General features: G+C 39.9%; 1 protein-coding gene across 1 annotated transcript in view; it reads left to right on the top strand.

The window, feature by feature from the left end:
• The window catches only part of arhgap5 (Rho GTPase activating protein 5), a 32,872-nt gene extending 17,583 nt beyond the window's left edge, over positions 1-15,289 (top strand). The window contains exons 4-7 of the mRNA XM_066673710.1: positions 8,059-8,136; positions 9,382-9,513; positions 11,433-11,538; positions 13,111-15,289. Of these exons, the coding sequence (XP_066529807.1) occupies positions 8,059-8,136; positions 9,382-9,513; positions 11,433-11,538; positions 13,111-13,429 (635 nt within the window). The 3' untranslated portion in view covers positions 13,430-15,289. The remainder of the gene's footprint in view (positions 1-8,058; positions 8,137-9,381; positions 9,514-11,432; positions 11,539-13,110) is intronic.
• The last annotated feature ends 3,626 nt before the right edge of the window (positions 15,290-18,915 follow it).

Below are 18,915 nucleotides of genomic sequence, written 5' to 3'. Positions count from 1 at the left end.
CAAGAGCAACAGAACTCTTTAGTGCATCAAAATTTACCTGTGTCAACACGGCATGTCCACGTTTGCATGTGTCAAGCATGTTAATGAATGTCATGTATTGCTATTGTAAGAAGGACGCTGTTTAGCTGCAGGCAGCAGATAAGGCTCCCCGCTTCTGCTAAATCCTCTCAGCTGCTAGAGCTTTCTTATGCGCTTCTCTCTCTGTCTCTCTCTCTCTTTCTCATCTGCCTTTTGATAAATCCCAACTTGCTCACTTCCCACTCACAGATAGGAGTGTTTATTTAAAAGTATGTGGAACGGTCTTAGAACTGTCATCTCAACATAACTAAACCTGTTGTCAAGGGCAAAGAAATAAGACACAGTCAGACACATTTACTGGAAAAGCATGCTATTATGAAGGTCCTTAAAAGGTGCCGGCACAAGACCTACTCTGCTGTACCGAATGATTACATCACCTGGCTGTTTGCATGTCCCAACAAAATTCCAAACCTGTCTTGACTTGCTTATTATATTTCCGTATTGCTGGTGGTGTCTATTTCTTATATAATATTGGAAATTAAGCAACTAATAGGACCTTATCATAGCTAATAGAATAGTTATTTTAGCTGTTTAATAGTAATAAATAGCATATTAGGCCATTCATGCTTTATTACTTGTTATATTGATCCTCATGCTGTTTCTCAAATAGTATTTTTATAAAGTTGAATAAAAAAATAGGATGCAGAATATATACAAATATTTGCATACAAAACAGAAATAATATTAGCAGTTAACAATTTTAAGTAATGACCAAGAACAACTACAGTGTTCTGTTAGCTTAGACATATTATAAAAAGTTAAAATATGTATTTAAAATAAATAATATTAATGGCTGTTTATGATGTTGCATTTAGCCACAGCAAGGTGTTTATTGTTGGTTAACATATTGAGCTGCTAGTTCTACTTTTTGGCTTTAGAGATATGTTTTCTAGACTGCAAATATGCCTTTCAAGCATCATGACGTTATATATTTGCTATAATCACACAGACTTTATAAGCAGTTTACTATAGTGCTACCATAGCTTTTGCAATCAATACCAGAAGGCAGTACACATGCCCTGATCTTTTTTCCTTTTATGTCAGCTGCTTTGATTTATAGGGGCTGGGAGTTGCTGGGTAAGACAGATCTGTATGTGTTAGTACAGAAAATAATGACCCTCCTTGGACTCTGGTCTCCCTTAAATTTCTCAGAACTGCATATATGAGCAGTTCAATTGGTTTAAGTATATCGAAACCCTGTGATGAATGTGTAGTACAGCTAGGTTTAGTTATAGTTAAACTAATTTCCTGTGGAATGTGCATGTGACCTGCTGTAGTCCAATTTTTCTTGTTGCAGGAGAGGTAGACTTACAACAAGCTCGCTCTCAACTGAAAAATTCAAATAGCAGCTCATTCTTTATGGTCCATTTCATTAGCCTGTGGTTTTGTCCTTATTTGTAACATATCTAAAGCCTTACACTAGATGTTGGAACATTGCTGTGAGGGTTTGGTTGCATTCAGCTACGTTAGTGAGGTCAGGTACTGAGGTTGGATGATTAGCTCTGGATCACAAAGGCCTATATTTCACCCCAGAGGTGTTGGATGGTACTCCATCTCTCCAAAGAATGCATTTCCAGAGCCAAGTGGAGGCTTTATACCACTGGCACAGACCATAGTGACATTAGGCCGATGCTTTGTTGATTCAGAACGTCTTCGTATAATGGAAATGCTTTTTTATGAAGAGTAACAGCATCTTTGATTTGTTTGTTTGCAGGCTGTTATTTATCTGCATCCAATCTAGTGCATATTTTTAATAAGTAAGTTACTGTTAATTTGCACCTGATTTTTATGCTCCGTATACAAAAGGGCTATTCACTACCATACTGCATCTCTGGACTGCCATGCACCACGTACTATTGCAGGTGTACTTGTAACCTCCTTTTCTTGTGAGGAATACATCATAATTTGCTTAAGTAGCACTTTTTGAGACATCCTTGGCATTTTTGGATCAGGTCAGGTACAGGCTCAGCCAAAAGTGGTCTGGCCCAAAGCCCTGCCCTGATAGTACCATATGCCGTGATGCTTAATACAGGCCAGTGTTCTTGTTTACTGCAGGCACACCCTGTTTAGAGGGGCCCTGGCGACAGCGGCTGGAAGCAGGCTTAGTTAAAAGGTTACACTCTCTATGTGCCATTTGTCCCAGCACTGTGCTAAGAGCGGCAATCCTCTGCAAACATGCATAGCTCTATTTGTAGGATTTGCTCTAACTGGAATAGTGCTGTCCAATTAATCAGACTTTTTGTTGTTATCACAATAAACACATCATCACGTCAGGGTTGCCAAAACAGAATGGATTAAATTACATTATATGTCAGCAATGAGAGAGAGATGTAATTAGATTGGCAGGAATGTAGCGTTAGGAGGCATGTTAAAGATGTGTCATGCTGATTTATCCACTCTGCTATTTGGCTAATTCTGAAGCACACAATTGCATGCAGAAACCAAAACTACTTTCTACTTTTGTAATATTGTTATACCCCTGACCTCTTCTGAAATTGTTTATTAATGGTTAATGAAGTAATGACCAAAAATTTTTAAAATAATTTCTTAAAGGAGAGGATTGTCTACTTTATTTTTAGAGGTCAGTAAACACTGCTTAAGCAAAATCTCTACTATGTTAATAATTGTTTTAGATGCCTTCCAGTTATCGTGATGGTATATGTTTTGCCATAATGGCCTCTTCTAATAGTGATTATAATTGAAAATGATTTTGTGTCTTGGAGTATTTACGGTGCAGTTTATGCTTGTGAGGTTGTGCCTGTGTTGAACCGTTGTGATTTGTAACCCCTGTGGAAGTGCTCCAGGTGCTTCAGCTGTCTTTAAATGTTAATTGTCAGAAAGCAGTAATATTTATTGCTGTAAAAAGTTGGAAATACTTGCATCTACTTAATCAGCTCCCACTTGGACCCTGCTTTGTGTCTTTAAAATAAGAGGAATCCACAAATGCCGTGTTTTTGTGTTTAATCAGATGACCTTTCCCTGACTTCCCTGTCATTCAGCCCTGCACTAATGCTGGAAACAAATGCATATGAAGTAAGCTGATATCAACCTTTTCAATTTGCTGTACAATAATAGAGCAGTGGGCCTGCTGAGGGAAGGTGGGGCTCTGTTTTGTGCTGTAAATGGAGTTCCAAGCTTTTAACCTTAGTCTCAGGAGCTTGATTATAGAGTAAATGTCACTGGATATTGAAGCTGAGCTAAAAGTTAATATTAATAAAATGTAATATCATACTTAACGAAAGAACAGTGAGTGCTTTGTCATCTCTGGTGTGAGTCACTTCGGACCCCATGCTGTGCTTTCTTTTTTGCGTTTTACTTGCTGTAATTCACCTGATTTGACACATAGTAATTTAGGCCTTTGCTCACTGAAGCCACTCTGCCCACCTCACCCCACCCCCAGGATGGTAAAAATGAAGTTAGTTTCAGCTATTAAAAAGGTGATGAGGCTTCCGACATGTTAGCCATGTTAGTTACTGGTTCGATCTCAGGTAATTCCTCAGCCAGCCAAGGCTGGGAGTCTTAGAGAGCAGTATTGGTCTTGCTCTCTGGTGGGTGGGACTGCCTTTTTTCTCCCTTATGGTGCTGGCTACCAAAACAACACAATCTGTCCAGGTCTGTCAGAAGCTGTCTTTTGTCCCATCAACCTGTTTAGTGGTGTTGCTTTAGCAGCAGTTCAAAGAGAAATGGCGGGTTGGCCTCACTTGTCACTTTGGTGAAATGCGTTTACCCCTGCCCTATAGGGGCTGGTGGCACTGTGTGAAATTGGGGGGTGATCGACTGATGGGTTGGAATTAGAGGTGACAAATAATTGAGGGGAAAATTAGGCAAGAAATGTTAATTTATTAATTTCATATAAATCATAGCTTCGAAGTTTACTGTAGAATATAAGTGGAGAGTGATACCAATGCGTTAACACCCCATGTATTGCACCTAGCATAGATGTGATTGTGATCTCTATAAAGCAGGGCTGGTTGAACTCACCTGAGAGGTTCCACTGTGTGTTGTTGTGGCAAGCAAATATATTCATTTAAAACAAGGTACATGCATCCTTACAAATGTATTATTTTATTTGAAAAACAAAAATGATTCTCTGTAGTAACACTGACGTATTCATGACAGTATGGAAAAAGAGCAACTTGTTTTTGTTCTCCAAACGCTGATTTATCAAAATCCTTTTGATGATTTTTTAGTTTTTCATGGAACTATGAGACACGTTCACTAAATGATCACTGGATTAGAAACAACGGATCTGAACCATTCATGCCAGGTCAACACACCACCACCAAGTCAGTGTCACTGCAGCACTGAGAATTATTCACCAGCTAAATCACACCTGCTCTGTGGTGGCCTTCTGGGTGTCCTGACCATTGAGGATCAGGGTGAAATGGGGATATAAAAGTATGCACAGAAAGAGATGGACTACACTCTGTAATTGTAGAACCACAAAGTGGTCCTGTGTGGTCAGTGGAGCTGAGAGAATGGACAAATTGAGTAGATACAAGGTAGGTGTTTCTAATCCAGAGATCGTTCAGTATATAGCTAACAAGCAAAGGAAGTTTATACCCTACATACTGGAATGATGTAAACTGCATGAAATAAGTTCCCAACACAGGTTCCAAGGAAATGGAACTGAGAGACACAGCTCCACAGCATGCCCTATTTCTGCTGTTATTTGCATATAATCACGAGGCAGCTAAATATGTGAACAGAAGCCTACACTACCCCCTTGTGCATAACTGAGTTGAAACAGGATTTAAGTTAGATCATCAAAGCAGGGGAAAAGTAATCTAAATGCTCTTTTAAGCTGGCAACAGTATCTAAGGAGGGGGTGTTGAGAGGCCATTTAAATCTCTGTGTGTGTGTGTGTGTGTGTGTGTTGATGCAATCTGGCTGGTTCTCACTGTGCATAGATTTGAGTAATGTCTTTTGCTTCCTGTGTGCTGACAGCCCTTTATTGTAAGCGGGGGCAGGGTTTGATAGTAATCTGTTGATGAGGAGCTGCAGATGAGTCCGATGCGAGGTCTTTGAGGTGACAGTAGAACGTCCTGCTGAGCTACATCCAAATTAAGAGCACTTCCTTCACTACAGCTTCCTGACCGCTCTTGTTTTCATGACATCCTTGACCTTAACCATCCTCTCAGCATTTGACTAAATAAAGTGCCATCATTCTGTGATATAAAAGCTGCATTGGATAAATTCAGGAACTGCACACACAAGTACATTTGGGTTTCAGGAAAGAACCCAAAGTCTGGATTGGTAATGGAAGGGGAAAAATGGGCCTAACAGGACCGTGCTGAGTGGGGGGTATGAATACCTGACAGGATGTTTGTTGTAATTATGATTCTTTAGAAAAAATTGAGCACTGAATCTTATATTTGTGATTCACTGATTCAGCTGGATTCAATTATTCAGTTCTAATTTAGAATAATAATTTTGATGTGTAGATGGCACAAATTCACATGTATCATGTCTTTTGTTTTTTTTTTTTAAATGTGTCCAGGCAAATGACTCTGAAAGTTTTTGTCTCAAATGCTATGATAAATGCATGTGGCCATTGTAAAGGTTTACTGAAAGCAAGTCATTTTGAATTTAAATGGACATAGACCTTCGCATGTGTAAAAGCTTGCAAGTTGAAGGTTTGTAGTGTAAAATAGACAACAAACATTTTGTAACATTTCAAAACATGATTAACATGAGGTAGAGCTAAAAAAAATGAACATGTGGATTTGGTTGATTTCTATGCAAAGGTATTACATGTGTTATTTCACATATCTCAAGTTTGATATTCTGAAAGCTGTTTTGAACTTTTCCTAGAGACCTTTCTGAGTCTGTAGGAAATAGAAAAGTGAAACATGAGCTCAATTGATGTTTCTCTAAAGTTCTGAGAATAATTGGACTACTTACGTATTTCAAATCAAGCACATTTATTCTGACGTAAAGCCCTGAGAGGTTAATTACTTTAAATAACGCTGATCACATGATTTAGACAGATTTGGTCTGTACGCATGGTCTTTATTTGGCTTTTGACTGCGACTGTACAATGCCGTCAGTCTCAGCATGTTCCTCCACACCAGAGTGTGCAATGTCTCCTGACATTGTCAGGCTGGACCTTTCACAACAAGTGGTTGAGCCAATTATAATAACAAAACAACCCACACACACCCCGATACTTTTGGGATGAGTTTGATTGGGGTCTCTTATTTGGAACTAATCAGCCAACATCAGTAACTGTCCTCAGAGATGTTCTTGTGGTCAAATTCTCAAAGGAAATGTTTCAAAATTATTACAAGTATAGAAAGTGTTATTGCAGCAAAAGGGGACAAACTCCATATTAATAGATTTTTTACAATTTTAAAATAAAATTTGGGTAGGTGTCCAAAACCTTTTGCCTGTATTTTCACTGTCCAGTGAAAACAAGTATCTCCATTTGTGTCAGTTTGTAGTTTACTACATCATTTGAACACAGCAGATGTCCTTCACATTGTGTAAATATTTCATGATGAATGGACCAATAGAAATGCTCCAACATTACTTTAAATATTTTTTGATTTCCATTGAAAAGTAAAAAAAGGTTTGTCCTTCTCCTGTAAAGTTACTATTTTTGGATATAAATATTTTTAATTGGACTGCGATGATATTGTATATTTAAATTATATATTAAACCTTACAAATATTACCAAAAAATAAAATAGCCTACACATTTTTGGCCAGAAACAGAAGCATCTTACTAAGGCTCAGCAGTACTTCACTTATCTAGCTGGAGTCGATCAAGATACATAGTGCACAGGCTCTCCTTCAGGTCAGTTACACAGCCGTCTGCCTGTACAGACCTCTCAGCTGAGTAGATGATTCACCTCGTTTGACTGTTCAGCAATAAAAGTACCGTGCACTCCCTCCACTGCCCTGCACCTGTCCTTTGTGTAAATAAACCTGTGTTTCTTTACGCAAAGCCACGCCTTGCCCTAAAACTCTCGTTGCCGTCCGTATACCGGGTGAAACTGGCTCTGACATGTGAGAACATTCAAGGAATGCACAGCAGTTTTGACTTGAAGCGCCTGGCAGCTCACTGAGCTAAGACAAGTGACTAAGCAACTCTGAAACAGTCCCTGTCTGAACCAGCCCCCTGGAGCAGCATTGAGCTCTGCAAGGTCATAGCAGAGATTGTCTTCATAAGCTGTGGTTATCTCACTAAACATTTTGATAGATTAAAGACAGGAAATGCAAGATGATATGACAACAAAGACATATGCGAGTCATGATTAGGATTAGGATTTTACATTCAAGTTATTTCATTATTATTTTGTTTAAAGTTAACCTGTATGCCATAATGTATGAACTTCAAAAACACCATGTATTTACACTTGGAACAGGATCGCATGTCCTTCATGTTTTGGAATAACACACTTCCAGTGAAGAACAACCATAGTTAAGAGACTGTATATGTATCAGGCATCTGGCTGACATCTGGTTGTTTATTCAGGTTCATTTTGGTGTACATATGATCCAGAGAATAGGCTCAGTGCACCATTAACTGTTACGAATAGAGAAATCACAACTGGACTTTTTACAGTGTAGGTCAAAAACCAAATACATACGTCATAAATTATGCAGCCAGTCATTTGTAATGTGACATGTTGATCATTTATTTGGAGCTATATTAAGTCTTACCATGTAGAAATGATCCCAAATGGAAGCAAAGTTGAATGTTACGACCCAGTAACAAATATTAGACCCTGAAATGCGGTTTTTAATCATTATTTTACTTAGATTTCCTCTTAGTTTAATACAATTTCATCACTTACATAATTCCTTCTCTAGTAATATGAAAACTGAAAGTGGTGAACATGACTGTGCTAGTATATTCTTAATAGCTCCCTGGGCTATTAGTGTCTTTAGCTTCTAGGCATCTGGGTTCTTTTGGATTTTATTTCTGTAGTTTTTGTTGAATTTACATAATTACCTGCTCCTCCTGTTTTGTAGGTCTTACCACAGAGGGCCTGTATCGTGTGAGCGGGAACAAGACGGATCAAGACAACATTCAGAAACAGTTTGACCAAGGTAATCAAAATTCTGACACCAGCCTATAACTTGCACACAGATGAAAATAAATGCACAGTCACTGGAAAACACCGTCTGTAAACGGTTGAGTAATTCTATTGTCCTTTCAACTGGCCATTCACATTTCATCCTGTTTCAATTCAGTGGAACAGCTATTCCGCCCTTTCTCTGTCTCTTCTCTGTGTGCTCATGTATTCAGCAGGGATAAGCAAGGCTTTTGACTTATGTAACAGCCTGCTGGTGAAGACCAGCTATTACAGATCTCTGTGGAGATACAAGTACTTGGAATAAATGTTAATATGTGACAGATTAACATTCTGCTCTACATTATATAAATTAAATGTGCTGCTTCAGTATAGTGAAGTGATACGCATCCCAGACAAAAGCTACATTTATTTGTAGATACAATTTGAGGTCTTCTGTTGTGTGCTCTGCTTGAATAAAGGCACTTGAACTACTACAGACGGGCAGCTCAGCGTCAGGTTGTAATAGATAGTGATTGCCATTTAATGCTGTATATCTGTGGCTGTCAGATGGTCCTGACATTATTTTATTGAGTAGAGCAATTGACTGCTTTATTTTTATGTACTCCTCAACTATGTTCTTTATGCCTTTGCAAATAGTAAATGTATCCTCGACTCAGCCCTGTGGCTGAAATACGCAGCTTTTGCTCTTTGTTTTCACCCGTCTTTCACATCAGATCCCAGTCGTAGCGGCCTGGTGAGCCGTGCAATTGACTTGTTGGAAAATCGTCCGCAGAGTAACCAGATTATTCACTCAGTGAGCCAGAGTTTGCCCAAAAGAGCCACTATGGGCATCAATCTGCCCATTGGCCTAGAGCCATTAGCTTGCCTATCTTCTGCCTCTTTGTGTCCTCACTATTTTCTGAATTAAGAGCTTTTTTTCCCTCTCCATCCCCTAGTGAGATCTAATCTGACAGCTGTCAGTTCACCTTAAGCCCTACACTCTCTCTCTTTCTCTTTTCTCTGTTTTTTAGTTTCTCCAGCCATTCTGCTTTACTTACTCTTCTCTCACAATGTCCTTCTTCTACTCAGTTGTTTCCTCTTCTTCTGTTTCTCCACTCTTACTCATTTCAGTTGACACTGTTTTTATTGGCACTGCTAACACTGACAACACTGCAAACTCCCCCCTCCCACCCACCCACCCACCCTAGAATAAGATGCCATCATTACTGTTAGCATCATTTTTCTTCACCTCCTCTTTTTGTTTTGTTTGTCCAATTAGACCACAGTGTAGATTTTGTAGCAATGGATGTTGCTGTGAATGCTGTGGCAGGGGCGCTGAAAGCTTTCTTTGCTGATCTTCCTGACCCCCTCATCCCTTACAACCTCCATCCAGAGCTAGTGGAAGCAGCTAGTGAGTATCTTGTTTTTGTTTCTTTCCTATTGTGTCTGTGCCAGAGGTCTAGAACGGCTTAGAGAGTGTTGTTGAGAAATAAATGGCATCTCTCCACACTCTCCAAAAAACAAAATCTGTGTAAAACCATAAAAGCAGTAACAGTGTATGTGAAAAACACTCAGAATTATCAGAATCTGACTGAACATCATCTTTCATATAGTCCTTATATAGCTACATTTCTGATAACAATACAGTCGTCTTGCAACACAATCGCTCCAATTCACAAAATATACTTTTGATCTTCAAAATGGTTGTTGATTGTCCACTCCCAGGTCTGTCACAGTTAGCTGAAGTCTATAGGCTCTGTTATTTGTTAAAAAATGTATTATTATTATTATTATTATTATGGGTCTTTATTATTAATTGAATTATTAATTAAAATCTATAATGGTTAATTTACTATCAGCCCATGTTTTGTAGATCAAACATATTTAGATTCTTTGGAACTCTTGTGGATGAGCTGATGTTTGTCAGGCTTTACACGGCACATAAAATAAGTAATTAGTTAGATGGTTCCTTTGCGTATTAGTTTCATTCAGAGTCATCTGTATTGATAAAGCCTGTGTTATTTTAAACTATATTCTGCAGGCCTGGTTCCCTGTTCTTAAGCTTCAAAGTGTTTCATTGGTATCTGGAATATGCCTATGATATAAATACAATATACTGTATTTAGAAAGAGGGAAGTTATGCTTAAGGAAAGTAAAAATTGTCAAATTCATACTAAGCATTTGTAGGGCATTTACTCTACAGCACAGTGGCTGCTGTATCCGTAACCACACGGCTAGCACTGTGTCCTGGTAATCCGTTTTCAGCCCGTAGAACAACCAGTGAAGACTAGGCCCTGTGTCCTCAGTCCCTAACTTGCCTAAAGCTACAGCTTCCTCTACATATTCCATTAAAATAAATAAATAAATAAAAAGGCATTTATAAAACATCAATCTCCAACCCAACTGGAAATTAATCCCATCACCACTTCGTCTAATCCCAGCCTGAAGGAGGCTGCGGATGGTGATTTAAACGCATCTATATGTTCACTTGAGGTGAGGTTTTTTTTTTCTTCCAAGCTGAGAGCCGTGTGTAATCCGGAGCCTGGTGTGATGTGTTCCCGATCACTCCTCAGCCACACAGCAGTAGGCTGATGTCGCTCTGCCTCCCAGGCCGCTGCTGCAATTGCTCTCAGCGATCTTTCAGAATGTACACGTGTGTGAATATTTTTTTCCCACTCCTTCCCCGCCTCCACTAGCAGATTATTGTTTGAGCCACTGCCAGATTTCCAGTCTTCGCTTCTCACTCAGGCAGCCGGTGTGCAGTGTGCTCTGAGCAAACATTTTTACCCAGTGACGTCAGTGGCAGCCTCTTGAATGTGTTGCGACTAGTTTCACACCAGCCCCGTCGACACCATTTGCAGGAAGTGATTGGATTTAGTGAGAGGCTGGCTAGCATATGGTCTTTGGAAATAATATTACACACCAGGGCAAATATCAGGACTGGGGTTTAAAAGGCACTTTATGTGTTTTTTCAAATACTGTTTAAAAGCAGTCCTTAATTTAGAATAAATCAGATATCCACGCCATGCTTTGTATCTCAAGTATGCTACTCAGGTTTATATGTACTCTGCATTAACTCTGAGGCTAATGTAGCTCACAGGCAATGGGTGTGCTCATAAATAGCTTATCTTATGCTATTAGGATTCAGAACCAAACATGTCTTGAATGAAAACTACCTAATAATATAACGGAAAAATAATAGTGGATTTTCTTGCTGAACTATGATATTGATATCATCTGTGACATGTTTGTAGACTACAGACTACTGTTAACCAACTAACTTTTGTACTTCTGCCTGATTTGTTTGTGTTCTTTCTTTCACCCTTAAAGAAATTGTGGACCACATTGAAAGACTGCAGGTGCTAAAGGAAATTGTGCTGAAATTTCCTCCTGTGAACTATGAAGTTTTCAAATATGTCATCACTCATCTCAACAGGTAAAACCTCTTCCTGGAATCTGACAGTTGTTCACATCACTAGTTTATGGAAAAAAAAATTGCATTTCACCCAGCACTGACATATGTCAGAGGAAATTATCAGCATTATATATGCTTTTAAATATTAAAAAAATGTTATGAATGCTATCAATTCCATCATGCTTTGCACATTTAGTGCAATAAACACCTGCTGAGAAAGGCAAGGAAACACTTTGTAATAGTTTCTTGATTCAAGAAGCTTTCAAAACAGGCTTTTTGACTGCACTCACCCCTGTTTTATAGTGCTCTGGGCTTGCGAAGGTAACAGTAATTATCCAAATTATGCTAGACACGTTTTAAGCATTACGTTTTTTAATGCTTTTATCTCACGGTTGCAGCTTTTACCAAGCGTGCTTAGGGAATTCAGTGTGTTGGCTAGGTGACTGCACTGAGATGGGATAAAAAAGATAAGAGGAAAGAGACATAATCACCACTTTTCCAAAGAACCTCGAAGTGTACCTTGTTCACACTGCTCAGGGTCTTTAAAACCCATTATGAAATGCATGGAAATTACACAGACCTCTACCTCAGGAGCATCATTTTGCTTAAGTTTGAAGGAGTATTTTGCTGCTGCCTTTCATGAGACATAAGCACTTTGGAACATGGATTCATTTCTGTCACAACTGTTTTTTTTGGTAGTTTGCTGTTAAAAGTGCTTATAGCTTTAAAGACTCACTGTTTGAACTGCAGTCAGCTTATGATCGCCATAGTCTTTTATCCCTGTTGAAAAGCTTACTGAATTATATATTTTTCTAGATTTCTGTCGTACAATCAGTATAATTCCATGTGTCTTTGCAGTTGATAAAAAAAGGATAGATGTACTAACCTGAGGTGTGCCTGATTTACTTGACTGCATATGCATTGCATAAATTCATGTTTACTTACAAGGGCACAGAAACTAAGGGCACCTGACCCAGCTAAACAGCTTATTAACAAGCTCCACCTGAGTTAAAAGTAGGTGTTTTAAAGCAGGGACAATGACAAGAAGTGTTTTTGATGCAGAGCACTGAGTAGCTCCCCCTTGTGGAGCAATGGCTAACTGTGAGAGAGTTGCAAGCAGTTCCATGATGTGCTTTGGATCTAAAAAAAAATAATAATAATAATGTTTGCCAGGATGTAAATGAAAACCCTTGATGGATCATTGAGAAGTACAGTGCCTTTATCAGGGGGACAACAGAGGCATATATGTAGGGGCAAATAAATATACAACACTGATTAAGCTTGCATTCCTAGAGCTTCCACCTCAAAGCACACCAGGATATCATATGTTAAGTGGCATGTAACTTTCTCGTGAATATTTGTTGTTTCCAAAAAACATTATTTAATGAAATGTAATTAAGTGGATTCCACACGGTTGGTGCCTTCTTTCACATTCCTCCACTTATTTTCACACCACTGCCGTGCACAGTGCTGTGGATTTGTTGCAGTGAAAATCTTTCCAGTGTAAAGTGCATGCATCTATGATTTGGTTATATAACTCTAAACATGTCCCTGTTTCTCCCTGTTCACCTCCCCTCACCCCTCCTTTAACAGGGTGAGCCAGCAGAGCAAAACTACGTTGATGACTGCGGACAATCTCTCCATCTGCTTCTGGCCCACTCTCATGCGTCCTGACTTTGAGAACAAGGACACGCTGTCCACCACCAAGCTCAACCAGTCGGTCATCGAGAGCTTCATCCAGCAGTGCCAGTATTTCTTCTACGGCGGCGAAATCACAGAGCCGTCCAGCGCCGAGGGCACGCCCCCTCCACACGGCCACGGAATGGTGGAGTCCCTCCTAGCCCTCCAGCTTCCTCCCCCACTGCAGCCACAACAGATCCAGCATCCTCTACCCTCAGAGCCCCTCATATAACACACACACACACACTCCATCTCAGCAGTCATGCACTCGCACTTGCGTGGGAGCCTCTAAAAAAATGGGAAAAGTTTTTGTATGTGGAAGACAAACTGAGAGAGTAGTTGCAGATATACATTTCTGTTTGTTTGTGTTTTTTTTTTTTTTCTTTTTTCATTTTTAAAAATTGACCAGATTTCAAACGGCGACTGAAAAAAGTGACAATACAGTGTTTGTTAATGAGATGTGTTTCAACAGGTATGCCACAAGGAGCATGCAGATGTGACTGCAAATGTACTTTGAAGATATATTTATACTGCAGTTTTTGTTTTTTTTGTTGGTAAAGACAATTGAACTGTCAGTCATTTGCTGAAATGTACACTACATGCACGATCTGTTTTAATGGCGTAACTTTGTGCCATTTTTTTTGTCCCCCACTTCCCAATTTATTGCAAAGGACACTTTTACTTTTTTTCTTTAAATTTTTTTTAATGTTATTTCTAAAAGGAAATGAAAATTAGTGTGGCGACGGTATCCAAAGGCCACGTGACAGTTGGGATGCCACTTAGAAACGCTAACAATTTACAGACGGCAGTGTGCAGAGGGTTACATGGCACTGACATACAGCTACACAAACATTAATAAATACTTAATCCTGATAACGTGATCTAGCTTGCCAAGTCAGGCTGGTGGGTGTCATGAAGCTTAATGAACGCTGCCCTACAGGAAAGATTCACAGTTAAAACAGACACACACATGCACACCCGCCTGGGACGGGCACCCCGCATCGAGAATAAGCCCGCAGCCCCTCACAGTCGGAAAGCCACAGAAGGGAAAGACCCCACTGGAACTCTTTGGCACATTTCAGAAACCCAGGCATTTGCTGTTTTTGCCTGGTTATCTTAACCTTTTCTCAGTCCTGTGGGCTATTTTTCTCGGTTTGTTTGTTTCCAATTCTTTTTCTCTCCGTCTCTTGATAAATATCTTGCACACCTACAGCAGGCTTTGAAATAATTACATTTGTTTGTTTGTTTTTTTACACTAAATCTGCATGTCATTTGCCACTTGTAATAACTGAAAGGTAGAAAGAAAAAACATAAAAGCTTAAATGTTTTTATGCAAGACTTGTTTTTTTTAAAAGAAAAATCTAACTTGTTTGAGGGAACATTAAATTTGGGGTAAAACTGTACTCGCTCATGTTATCATGCCATAGGTTCATTTTTAATATCAAATTTTGATTTCCCTGAATAGAGGAAATATATATAAATAAAAAATATATATATAAATATAGATATAAATATATATAAATAGACTATATATGTCAGCAGAGTTTGCTGATAAATCATGGGGTACTGGAGCTCTGTATAATCTTGTAAAACTTGTAATCAGATTTCTTTGTGGTATGCTGTACTAAAATTTGCGTTTAGATTAATTGACTGTACTTAATTCCCAATGTGAGAGAAAAAAAACAAACAACAACAACGATTGCATTTTTTGTAGATGGTACTGAATTTTGTTCCGCTGTAACAGATGCTGCTTAGAGAAGCTTACAGTCTTTGTGTGGAACCTAGCTTGACACAGGGATGTGTAGAGTCTGAGAGACTGATGGGGGGAAGCTCATATGTGAAAGTAAAGATGGCAGAAACGGTAGGGTTCACTTCTCAAAAGCTTTGTAAGACAAGATTTATATCTCCGTCAAATCACTATAACAAGAGGAAAGGGCTCAAATAGGTTTTGGGGGAAGCGCACAGCTGCTAGGATCCCATTTGTGTAGTTAGAAGAGCAACATTTGTTCATATGACCTGCCTCATACAGAACTGATGTACAAACTGAAAAAAATTTTAACATCATCTGCTATGTATTATAGTAAATAAATGATTTTGACAAATGAAGTTGACCTCTTTTCTAAAGTGGAAGAAATCATATTTTAAGAATTACACTCTGGGCAGCACTGTGGCGCAGTCACACAGCTCCAGGGACCTGGAGGTTGTGGGTTCAAGTCCTGCTCCAGGTGACTGTCTGTGAGGAGTTTGGTGTGTTCTCCCTGTGTCCGTGTGGGTTTCCTCCCATGGTCCAAAAACGTTGTTAGGTGGTTTGGCGACTCAAAATTCTCCGTAGGTGTGAAAATGTATGTGTGCATTGCTCTGTGAAAAATTGGCGACCCCTACAGGGTGCGTTCCTGCCTTGCGCCCAGTGATTCCGGGTAGGCTCCGGCCCACCGTGACCAATGAATGAATTACACTCTACGAACAAAGGGCATTATTAGGAGACTGGGGCGCTACATGTAAGTTCAGTGCCACACAGCTCCAAGGTCCTGGGACTCTGGGTTCAATTCCCACCTCGGGTCACTGTCTGTGAGGAGCTCAGTGTGTCCTCCCTATATCTGTGTATGTTTTCTCCGGGTACCCTGCCTTGTGCCCTGTGATTCAAGTCAGGCTTCAGACTCACTACACTCATAACTTCTACTCATCTGGGATTAAACGTCACAGTAGATGTTGAAACACTGCTGTGACAGTTTGATTGCATTCAGCCACTTGAGCTACAACTCGTTGGCACAGGGCATAGTGACCTTAAAGCATGTGCTGCTCCAGAGTGTACCATTTTGTTTCATTTTCTTTTCTATGAAGATTATATAAGCCGTGTATGCACAACTGGCCATCTGTGTTCTCTGTATTATCTGAGGGAAGTCACTTATTAGAAGTGGGTTCTACAAACCACTTGTTTGTAGATACAGTGTAAGTAGATACAAACCACTAGATAGTGTATCTATTTTACAAATCATGTCAAAACAAGTCTTGTCAAAGTTTTAAATGTTGGATGTTTCCTGTGGTTGTATCTCAAATGACACACTGCAATAGGATATTGTCCAGTTATATTTAGCACCCAGGAGTAAACGGTCAGACACCGTGCGCTCTTTTTGGGCCGGTCAGTATGCAAGCTATATGCTGTAGGCTATTTTAAACACATCCTATGATATCAACCTCATCCTGATAACTGAAAGCCCTCATTGTAGACCACTTAGTAGAGTGTGCCATCATCTGGACAGTACGGCTACTGCACAGGCAGTTAGTGAAAGAGCAAAGGTTTGTAGAAACCCCTGTAAAAATGAGTGAACTCAGCTTTAAGTTCACCATAGAAGTGGATGAATAGTTAGGAGGTGCTGTAGAGCAGCTGCACATGAGCCCAAGGGCCACATTACAAATTCCAAGCCTTGGCTAGAAGGATATATGAGGTGGAGTGGTATTTGTAATCCAAAACTAATCAAGTGCAATCAGTGCACGATTTTGGGATTCTCCCTTGAAGGGTCTTGGGTTCCTTGGTTTGATCCTCGCCTCAGGTCACGGTCTGCGAATACTGTGGTTTGTTCTCCCAGTGGCTGTTTGGGTTTTCTCCGGGTGTTCCAGTTCCCTCCCACAGGCCAAAAACACTTTAGGAAGAATTGGCAGTGTGATATTGTCCATAGGTTTGTAAGTGTGTGAGTGACTGGGTGAGTGTGTGTAATCCTCCATAGGTGTGAGGCACTGGGTCTGTCCACTGGTGGGGGTCAGTGTGAGACACCCTGTGATGGAATGTGTTCCTGCCTTGTGCTCAGTGATTCAAGACTGACCCACCGTAGGAGGAAGTGTTGATGTGGTTACAGAAGTGGAATGAATGAATAATCATCTTTGTATTCTTGCATACAAGAGAATATTTCTGCGTTTGATGGAGTATGGGCCCCAAATGGGATGTTGTTGTGGGCTCCCAAATGTTCTGAGGCATGTATTGTCTTGCCATTATCTGCAGTATCCCTAAAGTATTCAACTCCCTCACTTTAATAAAGACCAACTTTGCATTTTTTTCACATACACGTCTGTGTGCCTCAGTTTCCAGGCAGCAGTAGACAAATACTCCAGCTACCACGGAATCAGCCCTTCTTCTATTTAGTCAAAGGAGAATGTTCAAACAATCTTTAAGTCTCTACAATCATGATGAGATGTATTAAGACGGCAGCAACTGTAGTTATTTCCTCTCTAACAGCTGTATCAGCAAACTGCACCTTACACATTATCATCAGTATTAGGCTACTGCATTATTCAGGTGTAAATTTGATAAGTCTGGCACATGAAAATGTTATTTTAGCAGATTTCAGCCCACTTTCAGAACAGCCTGTCTTTGCTCTCTCCTCTAATCCTCACACAGGATTCCAGTCCCAGCTGAGGAGAAGCCATCCAATTACATGGTGCTGTCACTGTCACACTTCAGTATGTGGATGGTTTTGTGGGGCATAAGCAGTTTTAGACTTAATGCCAACCACCACAAAATGCTTTGATGGTGGCCATGTCTTTCCAAAACTACAAAATGAACTGTGAGATGATGTTTTTACCCTCAGCTGTTACAAACCTATTCCTAAAATGTTGGGACACTATCTGAAGAAATAAGAATTAAAAACAGAAAGCAGTGTATAAATCTGATTACATTCATTCATTTATTATCTGTAAGAACTTATCCAGTTCAGGGTCGCGGTGGGTCCAGAGCCTACCTGGAATCATTGGGCGCAAGGCGGGGATACACCCTGGAGGGGGCGCCAGTCCTTCACAGGGCAACGCAGACATACACACACACACACATTCACTCACACCTACGGACACTTTTGAGTCGCCAATCCACCTACCAACGTGTGTTTTTGGACTGTGGGAGAAAACCAGAGCACCCGGAGGAAACCCACACGGACACAGAGAGAACACACCACAGTCACCCAGAGCGGGAATCAAACCCACAACCTCCAGGCCCCTGGAGCTGTGTGACTGCGACACTACCTGCTGCACCACCCCAATCTGATTACATTCATTCACTCATTCCATTCCATAGCCACTTAGTCCTGATCAGGGTTAGAAAAAGTAGGGAACAAGGAAGAAAACTGCACTCACCTGTGGACAGTTTCTCACACGTTCACCCAGTCACTCACACATTGGCACCTGTGGACAAATTACATAGATAGTTCACCTACAGAAACTGTGCAGACACCGGAGCACCCGGAGGAAACCCATGCAGACACAGGGTTAAAGTCATTTTTTTCTCTAAAGAAATAAATAAGTTTATTCTGATTTTGATGCTTTAAATAAGTTTTTTTAAAAATAGGAAAGTGCAATTTAAAGCTGGAACCACCCTAATGTTTAAACAACATCTTATACAAAAATATAATCCAGCCAGACTATAAGAGAAACATTGAGAAAGATCTAACTGTTATTATTATTAAGCACATAGCATTAATGAAAAATCCAACAATTTAAATAATTGCACAGATTTTTATTTCAGTCTTCCAGTCTCTAAAATAGATGAATTAGGCCTGTCTCACTGCCTCAAGAAACAGGGTTGTCCTGTTCTATGATTCCTTTGATTAAGTATAACACATCTCCTGGAGTGTCAAACATAAATGAACAATGTAGCCAGCATCAAAAGAGTTTATAACCTCAGGAACTTGCTCATCCTTTGTCATGATTAACAGTAGCATAAGCAGGAAACAC

Source organism: Hoplias malabaricus, chromosome 1, assembly GCF_029633855.1.
Source record: "Hoplias malabaricus isolate fHopMal1 chromosome 1, fHopMal1.hap1, whole genome shotgun sequence".
Taxonomy (NCBI): domain Eukaryota; kingdom Metazoa; phylum Chordata; class Actinopteri; order Characiformes; family Erythrinidae; genus Hoplias; species Hoplias malabaricus.
The sequence above is the reverse complement of the archived record's forward strand: the minus strand, read 5'-3'. Positions and strand labels throughout refer to the sequence as shown.